We start from the raw sequence: 13,564 nt of genomic DNA, 5'->3' as shown, positions 1-13,564 counted from the left end.
GGTGAATTGTTTTTATTTTTCTTGAATAGCCACAGGGGGAGAAAAAAATTGAATTTGTGAAGAGTTGTCAGAAATATGCGGGGGAGGACTTGGCTAATTGTTTCAAATGGCTGAAGCTGGGGCGCTACTTTGTGTGATGCGAGGCGATGTGAGCCGCGCACGTCGAAACTAAATGAAGCGCACCCACATGGGTGGGTGGAGCCTGTCAATGATTCACCTACCTGCTTTCTAACCCGAAGTCAGCTGTCTCCCTTGTCAAGAGACATGTGGGGGCCCTTTTTCACTGATGCATGTGCAATGTTGTCGAGGAAATAAACAGAAAATGCCATGCTTAGTTTGCTTTGACCAGATGTATCAAAGTACTTCAATAGAAGTACAGATACTTGTGGAAAAAACGAGAAGTTCTGATTGAAAATGCACAGAACGTGAAAGTTGTCAAACGGAGCGAGTCGTCGAAAGATCAATACTTACGTTCAGGACACGTACCCCAAAAATCGACTTGAGTACTTCCCAGCACTCACTTTGACGGGTAGCATGTATAACGTGCTCTCCCTACGCCTTCCTTCTCTCCTCCTCCTCCTGGCGGGCCAATCAGGCCCCGCCTCCACAGCAACCGTCAGCGATGGTAAAACATCCACAGATGGTGCCGAGTGGAGTGAGAGGCGCGCTCCACGACTAGATCCAGTGCGGCAGCGTGCACTTCTGTCCGGGGGAGGACTTTTTCTTCCCTCTCTCCGGAAAGTCTGTCGCAGAGACAGATTGAGCCTTTACGCTGGAGCCGCTCACCAATGAGCGCCGCGCCGCCAAACGTGCGCCGCTGACGCAGCCGGACCAGCAAACGGGACCTTGTTTGAAGGAGAAACGACTCTCGGCGGCGGTGGCCAAGATGAGCTGCAGGAAAAGGTGCAAGCGGCAGGTTTTCAAGTTCGCCCAGTACCTGTTCAGACTTATCACCGGCTCGCTGAACACCGGTAAGAGTCTTGGCAAGCCGCCGTGGGTTGCTCATTTGTCACTTGTGGCTTGCTGGCTTATTACCCGGATTAGACATTACTACATGGGACTCAACCATGCATATATATATATATATATATATATGCATTTGGGGGGGGGGGCTCTAGCTTTATATATATTACTTTTTTGGGGGTGGGGGACTCTAGGCTTTAATTGAGTGTTACTGTCAAGACAGCTGCTTGTGCCCTGGCTGCATGAGCGAGATAGCGCTCACCCCCCAGAAATGTGCTGCTGCATGATGCTAATGAACTTGAGGGCGCTTCCATCCAGGCAGCCACTCCAAATTGCTTTTATATTCTTCAAGACCAAACATCCCCCGGTAGCAAATATACATTGCGGCCCGCTTTGCTGTGCCCTTGTTGCCTGTGGCAGACAGCGGAGGCTTTCAAATCCAAACCAATAAAAACAGATTAGCCGGAGGTGTCAAGATTGAAGAAATCCATCAATTTGCCCAATGGAGTTAGTCATTAGTTTCCATAGCTACCATGGGCCATTTATTAGTGCTTATTAATCCAAAGCTTGTGTCGGAACTGTGACGCAATATGCTGCAGGGTTTGTTTCGGAGTGCGATATATGATTAAAGTGACTAATGTCAACAAATAAATTGAGTGAAAATGAATGGCTTTAAGAGCTAATCCCCAACGATTACACCCCAATCGAGTTGCCAGGTCGGATTTTTTGATGGGAAGCGAATCTCAGACGCAAAGGCTTCTCTTTACGAACTGCAGCATCAGCAGTTATCCCACGTCAAGAAGTGCACGTCATTCCGCATCTTTTATCTCCTCCATCGTATCCACACGGGCGCTTTTAAGTGACATTTCAATCACCATTTATTATCTTGTCCATATAGGTGATAAAAACGTTTTCATCGTCGCTCTTCAGCAGCTTCTGGAAACGGTTGCGAGGCACTCGTGTCTGGCCGTCGGGCACAGCCGCCCGTGACCCGATCCGACGCATCGTCTGTCATCGCAATCCTGTGTCTGAATTCTGTACTGTATAAGTTAGGAGAGGACCTACCTCTGACATAAGGGGGGCCCCCTTCTTTGTTTGGCTCTCTTTGGTTTCCTGACGGGTCAGGTCATGTTCCAGTTGCCCTGTGCCGACTGTACAGTTAACACTGAATATTTGATACCCCAACGTGCACCGTGCTGCTTAATGGTTGAGTCCGTCCCGGCTTTTGGAACTCACTCGATGATCTGGTCTCAGGTTCTGTCACGCCAAGAACGAAGACGGTCGAGAGAGACAGGTGTTTCATTAATCATCACATGTGAGAGGAATAATTAGAAAATGATGGGCTTGTCAGAAAGATGTCACCCTCCGAGTTGAAGTGATGAAAGCCCCAAACGATGTTGTCCTGAATGATATGATCGTGTGTGGTGCTTACTTGAACCGTGATAGGATCACCTTCTTTCTCATTTTGTGTCGCTTCTTCGAAAATCCCTTTGAGGCACCCTTTTACCTCGTCCGACCAAAGTGAAAATCGGACTGCACCGCAACACGAGAGACGATGTCCTTTCCACGGATGGTTAGCCGACAATTACTGAGCAGGCTGCCTTAGAACGAATAGGGAATCAATACACCCTTCGGGGATCAGAATGAATCCTTTCCGGAGCTCCGATACCTGACATTATGCAAATGAATCCCAGATGTTGCAGGTTCCTCTACTGAGCGTTTACATTTTTCAAATTCCGAGTTCAAAGTCTGTCCAAGTTAACCGCTGCTATTTGCAGGAGATTGGGACCAGCCCGGCCCGTGAATCGCCAAAATTTGCGTAGAATTGATGGCTGGTTAAACCCGAAAAATTCTCCCCAAAATACTGCTTAACAATCACGATAGGGAAAATGCCGGCGTTACAAATCAGTACAGTGGTACCTCTACTTACAAAATTAATTGGTTCTGGAAGAAATTTCTTAACCAGAAAAGTTTGAAAGTAGAGACGCATTTTCCATGTAAATGCTCTAATTCGTTCCAACAAATAAACAATGTCACAAATACTTTCCTGTAAATATTTTCCTGTTGAGGCGTTTTGTAACTTGAAAATTTCATATGAAGAGATGTTCGTAACTAGAGGTACCACTGTGATGTAGAAGGGCTGCAGTAAGTGGAAGACTGTCCATCTTTTGGTTCCAGCTTGCTGATCTGTATAAATGAAGATCAATATTTCGCCTTGTGAGGTTTTCTCCGAGCTGAAATGATACCCGATGCCGTCATGCCTGATGTCATTGTGCATGAGCGCAAGTTGCAAAGAAAAAAAAAACATTGATCATATCACAAAGGCACCTCCGCGTGGTCCTGACTTGGTTTTATAGTCACATCCTCCAGAGTTCAAGTGTAGAAAATTGAATCCCTCTGGTTTCTTTGTGTGAAAAAATGCCTCCGCTGCCCAAGGACACGGCGCCCCCGTCGCCCCCGGCCCCTTTTCCCCATATAGATACGTCCCACCCCTGCTCTCACACTGTTCCCCCGTGAACTGGCCCACACAGCCGTTGTAAACGGGCGCAATCGCTCACTCTACGCTGGGCCTGTTTGTCATGGCCGACCGTGCAGAAAATCACTCGGGTCATCTTACATATTGTTTAAATCTGTGCCGATGGCAGACCGCTTACAAATGACAGCGGGAAAGTCACTCAACAAATCCTTCAAGTTGAAGTCCATGTTGTGTCACGCACGGAATTGCCAGCGAGCAGTTGATTGGGCGATATTCAAGAAAGTAACGCATTCATTTTGTGAGAACGAGATGGTCACAACCGCCAGTGTTTGTTTCCTTCTCTGCCAATTTGAGCACTTGATGATGATGTTCAATATTAGATTCTGACGGTCTGATAACAGTGAGCAAATATATTGCGGTATGGCGGTGTTAGAATTAAAGCTCTGAAATGATCTTTTTGAAATATTTGGGTAAATAAAAGCAACATTTCCCCCCCATTGAACACAATTTGTTTTATTTTTTTAACGAACTAGAATAGTTGGTCCAGACAACGCGTGGACCATTTTAGGTTTAGCTAAATAAGTCAAGAAATGTTAAAATTATTCTTCTGTTATCATTCTTCTTAGGAAGTCACAGTGTCCCATCACTGGAGAACTATTTTTAGAATAGACCCGTGACGTACTGAGGTTGTATGTTGTCTTTGGGGCTAACTGGTACCCGCTGGTGCCATTTTTTTTCTTTTTTAGTACATTGCATATTCAGAGGAAAAGGCTTTCATGTTTACCGTGTTGCTTTCATCATGCTCCCTCCCTCCTCCTACTCCGTGCGTAACTGCTCACCCCTCCGGTCTCTGCTCACCGAGGAGGGAAAAACTGTTTATTATTACTATTAGCTTAAATTAACTAAAAGAGGCATAATCATTTAGTCCACACTGCAAGCAGCCAATCACATTGCGCTCTGCATAGACGTCCTCTCAAAAGTGAAAAGAAGACTCTGTAACACTACAAAAGCAATTAAAACTAAGCCAGCATCGCACCAAGTAATAACAGCATTCATGAGGTTGCCCGAAATTGGGTAGAGGTGGCCGTCTGCAAATTTCCCAGACAGATTTGTCGCTTGGGTGAGCGTGGCAATGGCGAGAAGGAGTTGATATATGAATTGGAATCTTTCCTTCTGTTTCCCAGCACTGCCTGTGCGGCGCTGAGCGCACCGACAATTCAATTTAAATGCAAAGCGACATGAGAAGTGCCTGTTATTTGCCCCGCGTGGGGCAAATAACCCCGCGTGCTTGGACCCCCGACCTGGTGGCTGAGGTGGGGATGTCGTCACACGGAACGCGCCGTCGCCTCAGAATCGTTCGGCTTGCACCTAATGAGGATGGATCGCCATTTTCTGAGTGGCCTCTTTTGGGGTTATTCGCCCTCATTTTTTTTCCAGCCCTCTGTGAGTAACCGTTCAAGTACCAGTTGGACAAATGACGTAGTTACGCTTAATACAAACAGTCAATGCTTTTGACACTGATGCCTGTTCATTCTTTCGTTTTTAAAGAAATTACTTGCGAGTTGATCAACTCTTTTGTTCTTGTGTATTGCTGTCGATGAGCTATGTATAATGGTATTATGTTATTTCCGTTTATTGAAAAGAAAACTGCCAAAAACTTAGTTAATGCGATGTCGCCAAAGATTGGAGCTGTGTTTCTCTTTAAAAAAAAAAATAAACACTTTTTTTTTTTTTTTTTTTGCATGGCTTGAAAAAGTAGTTAAATGACGCCCACTGATCACTCGGGGTGACAGGAACTCACCTGTGCTGACAGGAAGTAACCGGTGCAGACTTTTTGCCCGTCGAGATGTTTTCAGCCTGCCGCGGTTTGTCTCCATCTCCCGCAGCTGCAGGATCGCCGCTTCCTAATGCAATTTCATATGGCCTACAGGACGCAAAAAAGAAAGCAAGTAAGTGTAATTGCCGATTTGCCGGAGTAAATAGAGCAGAGAAGCCGCAGCAATAAATAGAGACACAGTCAAAACAATGTTTGTTTTGCACATTATGGTCCTCAGTGGGATGTGTTTGAGTGTCCACAAAACTATTCCCAGAGGTGCTCCTTGTGCTGGACAAGCCAATAATTTGTTCAGGCCAAAAAAAAACAACAACAACCCAACCTCTAAAAATAAATTGAAAAAACATCCGGAAAAAAAACCTAACAAAAACAACCCAACCTCTAAAAATAAATTGAAAAAACATCCGGAAAAACCGCTTCCCCCTGCAACATTGAATTCGCTGTATTAAAGCCGTTAATTAAGTTCCTGCAAAGCCAATTTTTATCACGGAGAATTAATGCATTGAAAAGCATGGCTGGTGCTCAGCAGGCAACTGTCGGCGCATGAACGGAGATGAAGTGTGCTGTGCATTAGCGTCACGTAACTGGTGGCGGAAATCTCCAAGATGCTTCAGATCCACTTTTCTGGCCTTGTACGCCTCCCTCTCCCTCCCCCTTCTGCGAGGTGCGTGTTTGATGGACGACCCCGAGGTGTCATAGCCCGGAGCCACTGAGGCGGCCGCGCTCAGACGTTGCTCAGCTAAATGTGTGTGCGTGTCGAGGCCGCAGTAAAAAATGCTCCTCGATGGGTAAAGTGGGGCTTTCAGATATGACCCAGTGTGAATCCTTGGGAAGGGTTTTTTTTCTTTTTACGTTGGAGTCTTGTGAAATGGTGGCGACCACAGAAAAAAAAATTCTGATGTGAGCGATAATCAGGCCCGCAAATTTGGCCCACTTCTGTCGCGCGGCTAAATAACATTTCATTGATTTTGCTCCATGATGCCGCAGTTTGACCGTGAAATGGGTTTTAACCGCGAGGCAGACCTTAACCTTTTCTGGACTACACCACTTGAAATCAAACGTTTCCGCAGGAAGACAGACAAAATCCACGTTTTGTATTCTTGCCATTTCTGCGGTCTTTGTTGTAAGTTGCTCATCATCGTCTAGCGCAGTGGTCCCCAAACTTTTTCCTGTGAAGGCCACATAACTTTTCACTTCTCTGATGGGGGGGCCGTGGTCAGTTTGTAACAGCAAAAGTGTGACTGCAAGAGTACCTAGACGTAAAAATGTATTGTTTCCCAGAAACCCACACAAAATCAAATAACTTTTTTTGATACACTCGCGGTATTAAAGACGTCTTTCTTCTCGGGACACACCACCTCTGCGACAGCATTCATGCATTTCTTGACAAACTCTCCTTACCGCTGCTTGCTATCAGTTGAGCAAACCGAAAGCTAGCCCGAACAGATGGTTGGTTCAGCTGAGCTTGGCGTACAAATGTATTTTGCTGAGCTAACGTTCCTCTTTTTAGCGTTGACAGTTTGTCTGCTCTCATTTGCCCATGCAAAAAATCCTACTTGTTGTTGTGACGGGATTCATAGTGTCTCCGCAGATTGTATTCTTTGAATACCGCCACCGACAGATGAGACAGACAATCTTTTCTTTGCATTGAAAAAAAAAATCGTTTCTCCATTTTGGGTTAAATTCCCTGTATTCTGAATAATTTTTTTTCTCTTACCTCACCTTTTCGCCATGATTACGTTCTCTTTGAGAGGGACGGGTTTAGGATTTTTTTTTCTGGGGTTGCCAGATAACGGCACAGACCGCAGAAGGATGGAACAAATGTCACGTTATACTGTATGTGTTTAAGAAATTGTTACTAGCTAATAGTTAATCATGAAAATAGTTCATAACTAAGGAATATTTTATTGCAAAAGCCAAATTTTATGATAAAATACAAATATACATAGATGAAAAATAAATCAAAAGACTCTCTGGTATTCTCTTAGTTCAAGCCAACCAAGCGTGAAAATGGCACCCACGTATTAATAACCACCCTGAAAGCAAGATGACTCATTGTGATGATGTTCTTGTTGTTAATTTTCTGCCTTGGTCATCTAACGTTCATATTCTTTTTTTTTTTTTTTTTTTTTGATCGATGATTTGGATGCCGCTTAATTGCCTTTTAATGCCCTTTACATACAGTTTCGCATTTTTATGGCCCCGGCGGTCAAGCTTTCTGACAGTGTGATTAATGTCCTCTTTGAAAACCTTCCGCCGCTTAATTCACGCTTGCAGACAATGATGACAATGAAACACTACTTTTAAGCCTTTCTTGCACCCTGGAGCCTGATAACATGATAAACTGTCCACTGTAGTGACCGCTGTCCCTGAAAGGGTTAAGAGCACCCCTGTAGCCGCTGCTCACATTTTGGATGCAAATGTCACCTTCGGGCCTTGAATAACGACACTGGTCAACTTAGTTCATTTGTTTCTGCATTCTGTCTGTCTTAATGCAAGAAAAATGCCACGTAGATTCCTTCTCAATCTGCTGGGATTAATGACCGAAAGCGCTTGGCTGTGCTTCAGCTCGTAAATGAGATGCTAAAAATACGAGCAACGGCTTTATGATTTGGATCACATTGGATTAGCTGTTTGCCTCGCTCGCAAAGTCGAGTGATGATTGAAATGATGGCCTGTGGGAGTTTGCATCACAATTTATCTTTGACGTGAGTACCGTGAACCAGTTTTCACTCGGGGGCACACATTCCAGACTCACTTGCAGAAGGTGCCACTCTGTGATTTAGTAAGACCTTCATGAAAAAACTTGTACCTATTCCTCATTAGGTGTCTGAAACGGATTAATTGGACTTACATTATTTCCTATAGGAAATACTGCTTTGGTTTTCATTTGATTTGAGTATAGGCCGAATTTGTGGAACAGATGATCCATAATAACCAATGGTGGTAAAATGATGTAAAATTCAAAGGAAAACAAATGTTATCAACTGTTGATTTCCATGAAATAGCGGCGATTTCTGCGATACGCAAGTCGAGACGTACCGCACAAAGAGCTCCTGAGAAGCCTGTTGATTTTCAACGTGACTTCATAGTTTCATCAAAGCAACAATTGTGCACCCGCGGGAGGAATTCCATCTAATTGCAAAACATTGTTCTGAATATCCTCTTTACTTTTTTTTTGGCACAGTGCTCCAGCTGTGCATATTTAAACGTAATATCACGTCTTGAGGACCCCGTCGCCAATATTGCCCAAAGGAAGTGTGTGTGAGAAGCTATGCTTATTGCTTTGAGCCTCAGAATTGCTCCTTCTGTGACTGTGTAACGTTTACTCATGCTTGATGAGAGTTGGAAAAAGTCAAGAAGTGTTGTTTGGGAAAGAAGCTTTGACACCTCACACGGCACCTTAGTGTCATGATTCGGTTTAGGGACCAACAGGTGGCACTGTAGGGCTCCCCCGGCAGCTGCACACCTGTTGGTCATAGGTAATTGGGGCCTTAAAAGGACTCCCAGCCCGAACACTCAGTGTCGGGTCATTGTTGCTTCTTGCTACTGTCATGTGTGTTGCTGTTTGCTCTTAGTTCCTGTCATGTTTAGTTCATTGTTATGTTTTAGCTTTAGTCATGGTTTTTGTTTGATACTTAGGACTTTGTGTGTTTGGGATGTAGTTTTCTTTGTTTTAAATACAATTCTTCAAATACACCCTGCTCCTCCCTCCTGCCTGCTTTTTGGGGTCCACCACCACCTCGCTATGTGACACTTAGGTGCTCTGTCACGTCATGGAAAATAAAAGACTGCACACTGCACTCTCTTATTTACATTGAGCCCCCTTCTAAATCTCTTCCAGCCACGGAATGCTCTTTAGTTTGACAGTGTTTGGAGTGAGGGAGCTTTTGGACTGTTAGGTGGTTTGAATGGAGCAATTGCGACCTCTAGAGTCTAAACCACCACAGTACACACTGAGAATTACGGACTGATATGTCCTAAGTGTGTGTGTGTGCGTGTGTCTATCTATGAACATATACAGTATATGTATTTGATTAATATAGATATGCAGGAAAACATATACACACACATATATAGATGTAAATGTATTTATGTGTGTGCATACCTGTCAACTCATACGGTTTAGCCATAGTTCATACGGATTTTGTGGTGAATCTTACGTATATGGCCGTATCGCACAAATCATACGGATTCTAAAAATCCCCCCCCCCCCCCCCCCCTCAGAATGGTGCTAGTCTACTCGAATGCTTTCTGCCGAACTGGACAGTGATTTCAAACTCGATCGGCAAATTGGTGCCGTTGTTAAATCCAGCTTCTTTCACCTTAGACAGCTGGCCAAATTAAAACCTCTCCTCTCACATGAACACTTTGAGATGGCAATTCATGCCTTTGTCACATCCCGGCTCGATTACTGCAATGCCCTTTACTTTGGAGTCAGCCAGTCCTCCATTAAGCGCCTTCAGCTGGTCCAGAATGCCGCCGCTCGCCTCTTGACTGGTACTCGTAAGAGGGAGCACATAACTCCTACTCTGGCATCCCTTCACTGGCTCCCCATTCATTTTAGAGTTATTTTCAAGATCCTCTTATTTGTTTTCAAATCTCTGAATAATCTCGCGCCACCTTACCTCTCTGAGCTCATCCGCCCCTACACACCTGCCCGGCGCCTCAGGTCTGTGGACCAGACTTTATTAGAAGTACCAAGAACTAAACTGAGGCTCAGAGGGGATCGAGCCTTTTCTGTTGCTGGTCCCTCTCTCTGGAATGACCTCCCACTAAACATTCGGCAAGCCTCCTCGCTGCCCATCTTCAAAACCCTCCTCAAAACTCACTTGTATTCTTTGGCATTCGACTCAGCATGACTTAGATTTGTTCTTGGTTTTACTGTTTGGTGCTTTCTACCGCCTTTATTACCGATTTGTCTTACTGTTTATTGTGCATGTTAAATTGCTCCATGTACAGCACTTTGTATGCAGCGATGGCTGTTTGAAAGTGCTCTATAAATACTGTTGACTTGACTTGACTTGACTTGACTTTCATTTCCAAAGTAAATATGAATGGATGCTGTAACTTCGAGCCGATGGGTCAGCATTTGGAGTTGGTGAAAAAAGTAACGCAGGAATACAACTCTGAACACAGTAATGCCACTAAGTAGAATGATGATTAGACATTAACCAGACATTGTATTATGGAGCTCTACAATAAATATCATTGAAAATTTCGTGGGTTTTTTTTCTGCCGTTATGTTGACATATAAAATGCTTTGCTATGTTATACGGATTTTTTGCTCTTTATAAGGATTTTTTTGGTAGTTTATACAGGTTGGCGCTCCGAAAAGTTGACAGGTGTGTGTGTGTGTGTGTGTGTGTGTGTGTGTGTGTGTATACAGTACATCAACCCACCTCAGCTGCACTTTCAAACAACCACCACTGTATACAAAGTGTTGTCATTCATCATACTTGGCCACGAAAGATGATTCTGAGTTCATGTAAATAACCCCCCCCCCCCAAAAAAATAGAAAATATATAATTTTGAAGAGAAGATTGATAGAATTAAAAGAGATCCATATGACTTGGAGCAGACTTTTTTTTTAAAAGCTTTGTGGCCGTTTTGAAGTGAAGCTCAGTCATTTCATCGTTCTATTATTCATTTTGTGTATCATTTGTACCGTTGCTATTATAGCACACGTTTTCTGCAAAATCTTCTCTGACTTTTCTTTCAACGAGATTGAACATGTCTGACCTTCACCTTAATCCACGCAATCTTCCCCCGAGCATTAGTGTTGAGGACGCAATAGCCGTCCCTGTAATTACACCACAAAGGGGGGGGGGGGGTCCTCCACACCTGCATCACAGAAGCAAAGCCTCGATACTTTCGTCTCCGCTCTTGTGGAGTGCGACCATTCATCTTGGTGGCTTTCTTTGGCTCGGTTGAGATGCTCCCCGCGTCTCCAAGAAAGAAAGTGGGGAGGGTTTAACGGGAGCTTGCATCCCAACTCCTAACTCCAAGCAGCGCTTGCCGTGCAGCTGTAGCAAGTCAGTGTGACTGGAAAGGAAGTTTTTTTTCTCCTCCCTCCGTGTGTCTCTCTTTCACTCACTCACTCCAATGTGAGGCTTCACTCGAGCGTGGGAGGCAAAAGTGTGTGTGTGTTTATGTGTGTGTGTGCGTGTACGAGTGTGTGGAATTCGAGCAGGACTTTCAGAGCACTCGCAGCAAGAGAGCCTTGTAGGCCATTATGGGCGCTTTAATGGTCATCTTCTCTCTTCAGCCCAAACAAAGACGCAAGCCTACAGGTAGGAAGCCAGACAGGGTATTTTTTATTTATTTATTTTTATGTTGAGTGTGTGAACAATCCCCAGACGCCGTGCCCGTACGGCCCCGTCGGGAATGCGCTCTGCCAACTTGATGATTCCAAGCTCCTTTTAACCTTCCGCGAGCAATGGTGATGTCATGCAACAAATTTCAGCTGTTGCTCGGTGCAAATTGAGACATGAGCATGCGGCAGGCAGCTTTTTCCATTTCCTTCGGCAATCCATTTTCTTGCCAGACCAGCAGATCATGAAATGGGCTTCAAATTCATATTATTTTGCTGTTGTTTTTGTGGGGAGCGTTACGGGGGTGCAAAGTTTAGGGGTGCCTTGTTTGCTCTGCCTTCGATGTGCTGACAGTGTTGGTCAGGTACCAAGGCGGTTTAATTAGCTCGGCAGAAAGGAAACGCAGTGTTAATAATGAAAGTCGTATTATTTTTCTTTAGGGGGGCCCGCAGTGAACATGCAAGGCACAGCAGCCTGGTTTTGATGCATTTGCACTGTAAGCATATTTTACATGCAGCCACATGGGAGGGAAACCCATATACGGCATGTACACACTACCACAAGACAAGTGTTCTCTTCGTATAGGGCACAAATGTCATCGATTTAAACCTCTCATTACACAGAAATGTTTTTTTGGCGTTGTTGTTGAATGTACTCATTTTTATTTCATCTAATAGCTGCACGAAATAACGTCGTCTGGATCATCCATTTTTAAGTAGACTATACATCTACCAGACCCAGATGATTTTATTCTGTGCAACCACTTGACGAAATAAAATTAACTTACACACACCATTTTTTGGGGTGGGGGTATGAGCTTAATATTGACTGAATTGAAAGTTGAAAATTTTGTGATGAAATAATTGGGATTTTTCGATAATCAAACATGTCAAATGGACCCATGAAGAAAAACAGCAATTTTCAGTTGGAAATGGCTTTTCCTGCATGTGTTCCTAAAAATATTTTGACACTGATTTCACAAAGGCCTTTACATTTTTCTTGCAAACCAAGTTGTTGAGATGTTTTTTTTTTTTTTTGCATTTTTTTGTTTGACGTATAGAAGCTTGAACAATACAGATTTTACCATGCATTATAATGACGTTTCAGAAAAAAAAATCCATCTGTTGCCGAACTTAAACCTTAATTCAGACATATTACTAAATATATTGTTATATGACATAATTATATTTATCCATCCATTATCTATTATTTTTATTATGATGATGAAATCCTGATGTGCTTAACTCATTCAGTACCAGCCAATTCTGAAAAGACGTTTAAAAACGTCTTTGGGAGTGAATGAGTTAAGAAGTGAGATCTGGAATCAGTGCAAAACATTAATCCAAAAAAGGGGCCTGTCCCAATTCCCCGCAAATAGCGAGTGTCCGATGTAAAGTAACTAAACAAGTTGTTTAAATTGGACAGATTGGTGCATCATCGGATTGGAGCTCAGTGAATGTATTTTTTTATTTTTTATTTTGATGGGCTGCAAAATCCTGGTCATTTGAAGCCTAATTGTTTTGTGTTCTTAGAAACGAAACTACAAGCGTATGCTGCTCTTGCTCTCGATCCATGGAGCAAATAATGGAAGGAGGCTCTTAACAAGCCACTCTGCAGCTCGCCATTTACCGCCATAGTTTGCATGACAAGAGCTGACCGTCCCACAAGCCCCCTCAGGTGTTGGCGCATCGTGTGCGTGGTCAGGATCTGAATGTTTGTGTTTTTGCCGCGTGGGAGTAAGCTGCTTACTCAGGCTACCAACTGGTCAAATGAGTTATCTGCGACAAGAGACCACTGAAAGGCATGTGGAGGGGGCTCCGTTGTCTTCACCCCCTCCCCCCCATCCTCCTCGTCCTCCCCCGAGCCTTGCCGTTGCGGGCCATGTTTCTGACGCCGGCCCCGGGTGTCCTTGTCGGACCTTCTGTTGTTTGGAAAAAGCGAGCGGAGAATGTGGGGCCCACTGAGGGGAGAGCAGCT

General features: G+C 44.1%; 1 protein-coding gene across 7 annotated transcripts in view; it reads left to right on the top strand.

Annotated features, from left to right (window-relative positions):
* Positions 1-13,564, top strand: part of kcnip4a (potassium voltage-gated channel interacting protein 4a) — a 51,915-nt gene that overhangs the window by 11,996 nt on the left and 26,355 nt on the right. The window contains exon 1 of one of the 7 annotated variants that reach the window (XM_086104814.1): positions 615-971. The exons of 3 other annotated variants lie outside the window; for them this stretch is intronic. In XM_086104814.1, coding sequence (XP_085960940.1) covers positions 887-971 — 85 coding nt within the window. In that variant the 5' untranslated portion in view covers positions 615-886. Of the gene's footprint in view, positions 1-614; positions 972-11,342; positions 11,567-13,564 lie in introns of those variants that run through there. 3 more of the 7 variants (XM_086104812.1, XM_086104817.1, XM_086104818.1) reach the window with 3 other exon arrangements.

This window comes from Hippocampus guttulatus, chromosome 2, assembly GCF_054856545.1.
Source record: "Hippocampus guttulatus isolate MCC_2025c chromosome 2, RoL_Hgut_1.0, whole genome shotgun sequence".
Lineage (NCBI taxonomy): Eukaryota > Metazoa > Chordata > Actinopteri > Syngnathiformes > Syngnathidae > Hippocampus > Hippocampus guttulatus.
The sequence above is the reverse complement of the archived record's forward strand: the minus strand, read 5'-3'. Positions and strand labels throughout refer to the sequence as shown.